Source organism: Apostichopus japonicus, chromosome 2, assembly GCF_037975245.1.
Source record: "Apostichopus japonicus isolate 1M-3 chromosome 2, ASM3797524v1, whole genome shotgun sequence".
NCBI classification, from domain to species: Eukaryota; Metazoa; Echinodermata; class Holothuroidea; order Aspidochirotida; family Stichopodidae; genus Apostichopus; species Apostichopus japonicus.
This window is the reverse complement of record NC_092562.1, coordinates 31,388,332-31,397,843: the sequence shown is the minus strand read 5'-3', so window position 1 is coordinate 31,397,843 and position 9,512 is coordinate 31,388,332. Positions and strand designations below refer to the sequence as shown.

General features: G+C 38.8%; 1 protein-coding gene across 1 annotated transcript; it reads left to right on the top strand.

The window, feature by feature from the left end:
• The first annotated feature begins 192 nt into the window (after positions 1–192).
• Positions 193–8,685, top strand: LOC139956329 (pancreatic triacylglycerol lipase-like). Its single transcript, XM_071955194.1, has 9 exons — positions 193–293; positions 2,138–2,553; positions 3,082–3,190; positions 4,006–4,122; positions 4,339–4,458; positions 4,749–4,994; positions 6,193–6,313; positions 6,791–6,988; positions 8,489–8,685. The coding sequence occupies exons 1-9, from the start codon at positions 245–247 to the stop codon at positions 8,568–8,570; spliced, it is 1,458 nt and encodes a 485-aa protein (XP_071811295.1). The 5' UTR covers positions 193–244; the 3' UTR covers positions 8,571–8,685.
• The last annotated feature ends 827 nt before the right edge of the window (positions 8,686–9,512 follow it).

Below are 9,512 nucleotides of genomic sequence, written 5' to 3'. Positions count from 1 at the left end.
ACCTCGTTAGATTTCAAAGAAAACTAAATGAAGATAATTTATTTGGATTTAAAGGCTGCCGCTGTACTTATTTATCAAAATCTCCTCGAGTTTCTGATAAGGGGTGCTTTTATCATTTGCATATCAAATTAATCCTTGTAACACCTGGTTGTGTTTCTTGTGGGATTAAACTCACGTCCTCTTTAAATAACGGCTGAATTAAGAATATCTCATCAAATACATCCACGCTTGCTTTCACAGAAAGATGATACGATTGCTGGTGATCTTCTGCAGTCTCGGACTCCTTGTCCATGGTAAGAGTGTTTTACATAGCTTCACCATTTTTAGGATGCACCATTGGTATTGGAATACAATGAGGGCGGGATGAGGAAGAAACGACGTTTAGAAGGGCCCGGGCCGGGACCGGGACCACATGACTAGGTCAAGGCTCAAACATCATTTGTATTGCATGTATTGCATGCATCGCATGTGTTGGTTATCTTGCCTATACCTTTTCCAGAATTCCATTCTTAAAATGCACGTAGCTTTAGACTATGATGTTATGCATATTCTTACTGTTAATACTATTCGCCTAAGCTATAACTATTATTCGTTTCTCTTCTTTTTTTTCTTTCCATATATACTTCTGGTCTGTAAGGTTTACAAGAAGTTCATCTTCTTCTTAATATTAGCTATTGATGCGTGCAATGCCCTGGACTCCTGCATAGAGTTCATGATGATCAATTGCTAAAAGACTCCTCCATTAGATATTATTTTTCTTTATAAAACAAGCATCTAAAGAAAATTGTTTGCCGAAGCTACAAAAGTCTTGTTTTCCTAAATATTTTGAGTTGTTTATTACAATGATAAGCTGACATAATGGGCTGTTTGCCAAACTTGACAATCATGTCACTTTGATTGATGAGTCTCCGAATCTATCGCAAAGAACTATAAACTTAAAATATTTAGCGTTTTTTTTATATTTATTACTTGAATACTATTCTGCACCGGCTCACTCTAATTTCTACTGAATTGGTGACAAGAGATATATATATATATATATAAAATATAAAAAAATGAACAGCATCAGTTGGATTCTGATAAGCTAATTGGTTAGGCTACAGTAACATCTGTTATGACAGCGTGGTAGGTCCAAGCTTTGTGTGTATACTTGTTACTTCCGTGGTGTTGCTACGCAATTGACTTTGCTAAGTCTTCCACCCCGATGTATTGTGACATTTACAGTTATAGCATTAAAAAGACAATGACTGCAGTGTATGTATGTGATCGCAAAAGAATTTACTCTGCAAATTCAATGAACCATAATTTCAGAAAGCAGCGAGATCAATTAAAGCCTCATTGCAAGACTTGCAGATATATTTTTGAATAAATAGGTGATGTGTTTCTTAAACATCATAAGACACATGATAGCGGGTACCGTTTCCAATGAACCGTAACAATGGGTCTTTCTCAATGTTCAAAGTTGAAAGAGATATAATTTTAAGTGTCAAAGTATTATAATTACGGTTGTGTACTACTAGCAAGAAGCTATTAGCTGAGTACATTTCCTTGCTAATAGGTCTAGCATCCATGACAACTGAGCTTGAGTAATATTTCTATGCTATTTGATCAGTTTTTTGCTAATAGCATGGATTATTCAAAAGCAGTCACTATTATTTTTCACCTCTCATAAATAAAAAGATGACATAAGATGTTAAAGTAGTTTAAACTCTGTTGGTTGAATGGAGCGCATCCATTAGCTGTTTCTCAAATGTTACTTTGAAAGTATGCCATTAGTAAACATTGTTAACGTATAGACTGTAGACATATGTACGACAAGTATATATTTAATGCAACACAGGCCATGTGTGTCGTATACAAACTCGATACACCCACGGAATGACGTCATACGCCATATATGGATCTACTGACCTTAAAACGACCTTAAAACTGATTTTAAGATATAAATATAATCATAATACACATCAAGTATAGAAAGAAACACATCGACCCAACTCCCATATTAATAGCTTGATCCGATGGCGAGATACAAAATACCACAATCTATTCAGTTTATTTGGAGTTAAACATTCGCAATAACGTATGATGCAAAAGGATCATAGTAAAGTTACTAATCTTTTCTTTGTGTTACTAACAGCTAATGAAGTATGTTATGAAGAAATTGGTTGTTTCTCCAATGGGAGTCCATTCTATGACCCTCCTCTGAGGCCGATAAGTTGGTTACCTGAATCAAGGGAGGAGGTCGGCACAAAGTTTCTGCTCAACACGCGTCGCAACCCTTCTGTGCCAGATATGCTCCTTACATCCGACATCACCACTATTACAAGTTCTCACTTTGATCCGACACGTGATACCATCGTGGTATGCCATGGGTACACTGAAAGTGGTGACGTTGCTTGGATGCAGGATATGATGACAGCCTTGTTGAATAATGGTGACCACAACGTCATACGTATTGATTGGCACCCTGGTGCTATGGCGATATATGGCAAAGCCACGGCTAACACGAGGATCGTGGGAGCAGAAGTAGCTCTTATGGTTAACAATATCAAGGTAAGTTGACTGGGAGATCCCCTATCGTAAATAGTGGCTCAGCCCTCGTGACGTCAGAGCAACGTACATAGCAAGATTACTACCAAATAAGATGTACTGACCCATGCAATGATGTTACATCTGTCTTCAGAGTCTGTTTTCAACAGCAATAATAATAAATAATTAATGTAGCTTATTGTCCTCTCATGTATGTTCCCAAGCCGATGTCAATGAATTTGGTCGCAATTCGATTGGGGGAAGCCAACCGGTAGAACAATGCTTAAGACCTTTTTTTGTTTACAGAAGCTTCGTTGGAAGAGACACATGGATGGGAATACAGGAAGCAGTCCGGCGGAGTGGAATCGACGTTTGAAGAGGAGTGGGATATGGGTGGGGCAGTTTATCGAGGGTCCTGCTTAACTGAAACCTATATTTATGTGCTATTCCAGTACTATAATACCATTGTGGTCTCACGAGATGCATGTCATCTTTGCGTATACATGACCATATTGTCTTTGATGTATTTAAGACAATGTTCTAATTCCACAGACCTATTACAGTATTACAGGAGCCACCTTCCACATAGTTGGACATAGTCTTGGCTCTCACGTGGCCGGTTACGCTGGGGAACGTATCACTGATCTCGGAAGAATCACAGGTAGTGAATTTGCTCATGTATTGTAATCTATTCTTTGCATTTCGTCTGCAGAACAATATATATATATATATAGATATATATATATATATATATATATATATATGTACATATATCTGATATATGTATTGTCTGCAATTCATTCCAAACATGTTTTACACTGATTACACTAAGTATAGTTCTCAGTTCACGTAGCACGTGTTACTCAAGACCAAGATGTGAATATCAATTAGTTTAGTTTAGTTTAGTAGAATAAAGGATCAGGAGGGACACTTAAGTCCCCATCAGGGACCCTATAGAGAGAGAGAAAAAAAAACTGAAGACACAAACACTCAGACCCGATTACAATGCTTAAAGTATTTGTCCAAAGCACCCATTGACACTACTTGCAAGTACAACTTTCTCAGGCAAACCATTTCACTCATTCACAACCCTATATTAGAAAAAAGTTATGCCGAATATTAATCCTACTATGCGACTTTTGGAGTTTAAGACAATGACCTCTGGTACAACTACTGTTAGCAAACATAAAATAGTCGGTAAAGGATAAATTGTCGAAACCATACACAACCTTGAAAACCTGGAAATTGTCCTTTTCATTAAGATACAAATTGTTAATTCTCTCAAAATCTTATTTTATTCTTGTATATTTCTATCAATTAGTTTTACCCATCCGACTCATTTGCATGGCTCGTTATTACTCAGCTATCTAGCTAATACTGCATTTATTTTAGTAAAAGTGTCTAATCGTTTTTGTAGATAAGACCGGATGTAAAGTAAGCTATTTTGACCTTTGACCTTTGACCTTTCATCTTTAGGTTTAGATCCAGCTGGTCCTTATTTTGAAGGCACCGAACCGATTGTTCGACTGGATCCAACAGATGCTAGCTTTGTTGATGTACTGCACACAGATGCTAACATCATATTAACTTCAGGTATCATGCTGATAACGTCTGTTTTTAATAATCGACTAACGTTCTCCAATAATTCATAATTAATTTCAAGTCATATAGGCTATCTTCCTACAGCGATTGTTTCAGCTTTGATAATTTTATGTAAAATGATTTTGCAATTACATCGGTTGATGTCAGTCTTTCAGAAACTGAACCATGGAATGAACTAACTATGAATATTGATTTCATTACCATCAGGTGCGGGAATTATGCAGACTGTTGGTCACGTGGATATTTATATGAATGGCGGTAAACAGCAGCCAGCCTGTGATCAGAGCATAATAGAACACATAGGGGAAGAAGATGGACTTGTAACAGGTATGAGACCAATGTAATTACGTCATTGAAACTCATCTACAAACGCCCTCAGTTACTGCCGTCACATCTTTCAGCTATATTTCAGATAATTAAGACTCTCTTTCTGTCCACACAATATCTCCATAATGTATCACTTTACATAAACATAACTTTTACAAAAAATCTAAACTGTTTACATATTCTCATGTTGTAGAGTACGTCACCATTTCCCACTACCCGACTACTGTTAACTTAATGACGTCACAGATTTCCGAAATATGAAGAGCATTCCCACTTGATTTTTGATACAGGCTCGGTGTATTACGTAGTTTGTAACCACCTGATCGCCTACGATTACTTCACGGAGTCTGTCACAGATGGCTTTCCATGGCTCGCCTACGAATGTGATGGTGGCTGGGATAAGTTTAAAAATGGGGAATGCTTCGATACGACAAAAGTAGCAAGAGCTGGTTTCTATGGTGACGAACTCAAACCAGACGAAGGTCGAGAAAATGTCGTGTACTATATTAGAACAAATGATGAAACTCCACTAGGAGGTAAGAGTATTAGTTTGAAGGAAATGGGAGAGGGGGGGGGGGGGGAGGGTTGATGGTGGTCCTAATGATAAAACATTGAGCCAATATACTTGAGTTTATGCATGCAGCGCGCTAACATCTGTTGGCTAAGTTTGCTGTCAAGGTAAATATCAACTATTGGTAAGTGCTTCCCCGAGAGATGCTAAAAGTATGCCCGAAGTGTGATGAGTTAAACCATAGTAATATCTGGAAGGCTGAAAGCTAAGTCATTACTTAGGACAACATAATCAGCATTGTAAATAACTGTGCATATCCTTATAGCAATTCAATTGTTTTCCCATAAGACGGATATATCATTTTTTCAATTTGCGTAGTTATAATGAAAAGTCAAAAGTGACAAATTAACTCAAAATTAATTCAGATTAAAACACTGGTATACTTGACGGTTAATTAGATATCTGATATAAATAAATTCTGTTGTATAGCGTCCTCTATTTGCTGTCCAAATCACGTTTAAGGGGTATTCCTATGCAACGACATGGGACTAATTAACTGACCCGCGATATCACCAATTTTACCTTTATTGTTTTTTCTTTAATAAACTTGGCACTGGTTACTCTTTGAAATGTGATACATTTAAAAATGTCCGCATCATTAGGGTATTTGTATAAAGAATATTATCTGGGACTTTTGAACAACGATTTGTTTGTTATGAAAACAGACTAAGACTCTTTCTACTTTAAGATGTTATGTTGATGTAACTCACATATCATGCATTATCGCAATTCCTTTTAGATGCTTTGTTAATGTAACTCACTCGGTGGTCAGATATCATGCATTATCTGCAATTTGATATTTTAAAGATCAAAAGATAATTCAGGTGCAGAAAATGACGGTAATCCTATTGTGCCTTGTTAATCTGTACTTCTTATACTGTTCAAATATTGTTTACACAGTCCCTTCTCGTTATTAACTACTGATCTGCACAGAGGTATCGATTTGGCTAGGATCGTTCGCAGGGTTCCTTTTATTATGACGGTTCACTCTCAGATGGCATAAAACTGATATGTGGGGTGCAGGGAAGGTGCGGGAAAGGCGCATTATCTCTTAAAGGGAATGGTGGAGGGATGTCTACAACGTTTCATTGATGATATCAGTAATTTCATTGAAATAACATATTTGTAATATTAACGTTTCCCCTTTAACCTTTTGTTCTCAGGCTACCAATATAAAGTGGATGTTTATTTCTCTGATCCAAGAAAGGCGCAGAAACACAAAGGGGATCTTTATGTCACTCTCATCGGGATAAACTCAATAACCGAAAGCATCAAGCTTAATGAGTGAGTAATTCTGTCCATGCAGACGATATCCCTTCCCTTCCCTTCCCTTCCCTTCCCTTCCCTTCCCTTCCCTTCCCTTCCCTTCCCTTCCCTTCCCTTCCCTTCCCTTCCCTTCCCTTCCCTTCCCATCCCTTCCCTTCTCTTCCCATCCCTTCCCTTCCCTTCCCGACCCTGGTGTAGCTAGTTACATTTTTATATGTACTCGTTACTGCGTCTATTACTGGTACTCATGTTGTTGTACTGGTACTCATGTTGTTGTACTGGTACTCATGTTGTTGTACTCATAATCATGACTGTTGTACTCGATCTATAAGCCTGCCACACAGAACTCGTCAACACAATTACATAATAGTAATAATAACTATAAGATAACATAAATCTCTATGCAATGATTATTAATTAAGTGATTCAGTTTCTCTGAGATTTTCTGAGGATTCTAATCAATTTTAAATTCATTCGTTTGATTTGTTATTTCAGTGAGGCTATGGAATATGAGCCAGATAACAAGTACAGCTTTATAGCGTTCAGTAGTGTTTATCCAGGCAGCCTTGTAGGGGTCCAGTTAAGGTGGGAGTACGACCCAGATTGGTACAAATGGTGGGACTGGGATCTCTTTGTCAACCCTGAGATTTATGTAAATCAGATCGATGTCACTGATGGACAAGATGGAAGAATGTAAGTATATGACACAATGTTATATGTGCCCCGGTCAGACCTGAATGAGACACAATGTTATATGTGCCCCGGTCAGACCTGAAGGAGACACAATGTTATATGTGCCACGGTCAGACCTGAATGAGACACAATGGAGTATATGCCACGGTCAGACCTGAATGAGACACAATGTTATATGTACCTGGTTGAGACACAATGTTATATGTGCCCCGGTCAGACCTGAATGAGACACAATGTTATATGTGCCACGGTCAGACCTGAATGAGACACAATGGAGTATGTACCCCGGTCAGACCTGGATGAGACACAATGTTGTAAGTGCCCCGGACAGACCTTGATGAGACACAATGTTATATGTGCCCGGTCAGACCACAATGAGACACAATGTTATATGTGCCCCGGTCAGACCTGAATGAGACACATTGTTATATGTGCCCCGGTCAGACCTGAATGAGACACAATGTTATATGTGCCCCGGTCAGACCTGAATGAGACACAATGTTATATATGCCCCGGCCAGACCTGAATGAGAAACAATGTTATATGTGCCCCGTAAGACCTGCATGAGACACAATGTTATATATGCCCCGGTCAGACCTGAATGAGAAACAATGTTATATGTGCCAGGGTAAGACCTGAATGAGACACAATATTATATGTGCTACGGTCAGGCCTTAATGAGACACAATGTTGTAAGTGCCCCAGTCAGACCTGAATGAGACACAATGGAGTATGTGCCTCGGTCAGACCTGGATGAGACACAATGTTATATGTGCCCCGGTGAGACCTAAATGAGACACAATGTTATATGTGACGGACAGACCTGAAAGTGTCACAATGCTATATGTGCCCGGTCAGACCTGAATGAGACACAATGTTATACGTGCCCCGTAAGACCTGCATGAGACACAATGTTGTATGTACCCCGGTCAGACCTGCATGTCACGAGTGTGTGGTTCTTACGTTACCGGTGGCGAGGTGAGGCCACGATAACGATTCGCCTTTCTTGTTTTGTTTTTATTTATTTATTTATTTTTTTTGGGGGGGGGGGCGATTTTGTATGTTGGATATCCTTGGGTAGTGCTTATTTTTGAACCAATTGAAGGAAATGGATCTCGAAATAAACATCGACCAATCGGTTACTCACTACTGTTTAAAGTGAAAACGTTTGTTCTAGTGTATTCAAATATATTCGTAAATGTATCGGGAAACCTTGTAGTTTGTATAAAGACAAACTTATAAAACAAAGAGTGGTAACATGTTAACAACCCTTACAGAGAATACATGACCTCATACTGTTCATGTAGGCTGCTTATATAAGCATTACATCTTATACTATTCCAGTCATCATATGGAGGTGACGTCAGAGGTATGACTATAAATAAAGCCAATGTTTGAATATTCATGCCGCTAAGACCTTTCATTATAACAATACCTTGGAACTGGAAACACATTCACCTTCTCACTATATCACATGATATCTTTCTTTTTCCTTCAAAGGTCCACGTTTTGCGACTCTACATCTGATGCGATCGAAGCAAGCAAAGACATTGTTAACTTTGTCGCTGGTACTTCCTGTTAGATGATATTAATGAATGATTGATAAAGTGCAAAATAGTTTCCATAGAAACGCAAAATAAGGAGCGTAAGACAGAGAAAAGGAAGTAACACTAAATGTCCTCGACATGTTCTCATCTCTTTGTCTTTGTTTTCCTTGTTAAGATTTTTCTTCCCGTCATAACCTCAGGCCTGCAAGGTGTAGTTGAACTGTGTGATGGTAGACGTGAGGGCGTAAACATTATTCATGGGTGGAGAGTGGTCTATTATTCACTTAGGGGGGTAGGAAGCTTCCAAAAAGTGGGGGGGGGGGCACAACATCAGCGGGGCACTTTGTCATTCCACAACTACCACTCGTTATGCTATAAACCGACACACCGGCCATATCACTTAAATATATATGATGTGTTAGTATGCTAGTATTATGGTGCACGTGAATAATTAACATGAAATATTAAAATTAACAAAGGCTTAAGATATCCAATAGGCAATTCTTCATCAATGGGGCACATTTTACTTGGCAGTAGGGCACATTTGCTATTTTGGTAAATAGTGGGGGCACGTTCCCCCAGTGCTACCCCCGGCTCCTGTCCCCCTGTATTCACTACATTGATTCCATCGCCAATCAAAGACGGGATGACGTTATTTGAAATACGCTTCATGATTTTGCACCTGCTACACTCGATCGGGTCCGCCCCTCCCCATCCCCATCCTGCAGGAATCAATCCATTAGTCATCGTAAGGATGCCACAGACCTTTGTACTACCAATCACCAGACATAATACTCGAGCATAGTGCTTGGCAAGCACTACAGTGAGGTAATGTGCGTGTATCCTACAGCATAAATATAGCAGGCTAATCAAACAATAGGTTCAATTTAGGGATTAATTGAACTTTTCATAAATACGCGAACAATTAAGGACCGTCACATTTTACAGCAACCCGATATGAACAAACCAGAAGACCA

Excerpts from the sequence above, each read along its gene's own strand:
- LOC139956329 (XM_071955194.1), top strand. The coding sequence starts at position 245 with ATGATACGATTGCTGGTGATCTTCTGCAGTCTCGGACTCCTTGTCCAT. Across the intron at positions 3,191-4,005 it reads TGATCTCGGAAGAATCACAG|GTTTAGATCCAGCTGGTCCT; the intron begins GTAGTGAATTTG and ends TTTCATCTTTAG. Across the intron at positions 4,123-4,338 it reads TAACATCATATTAACTTCAG|GTGCGGGAATTATGCAGACT; the intron begins GTATCATGCTGA and ends CATTACCATCAG.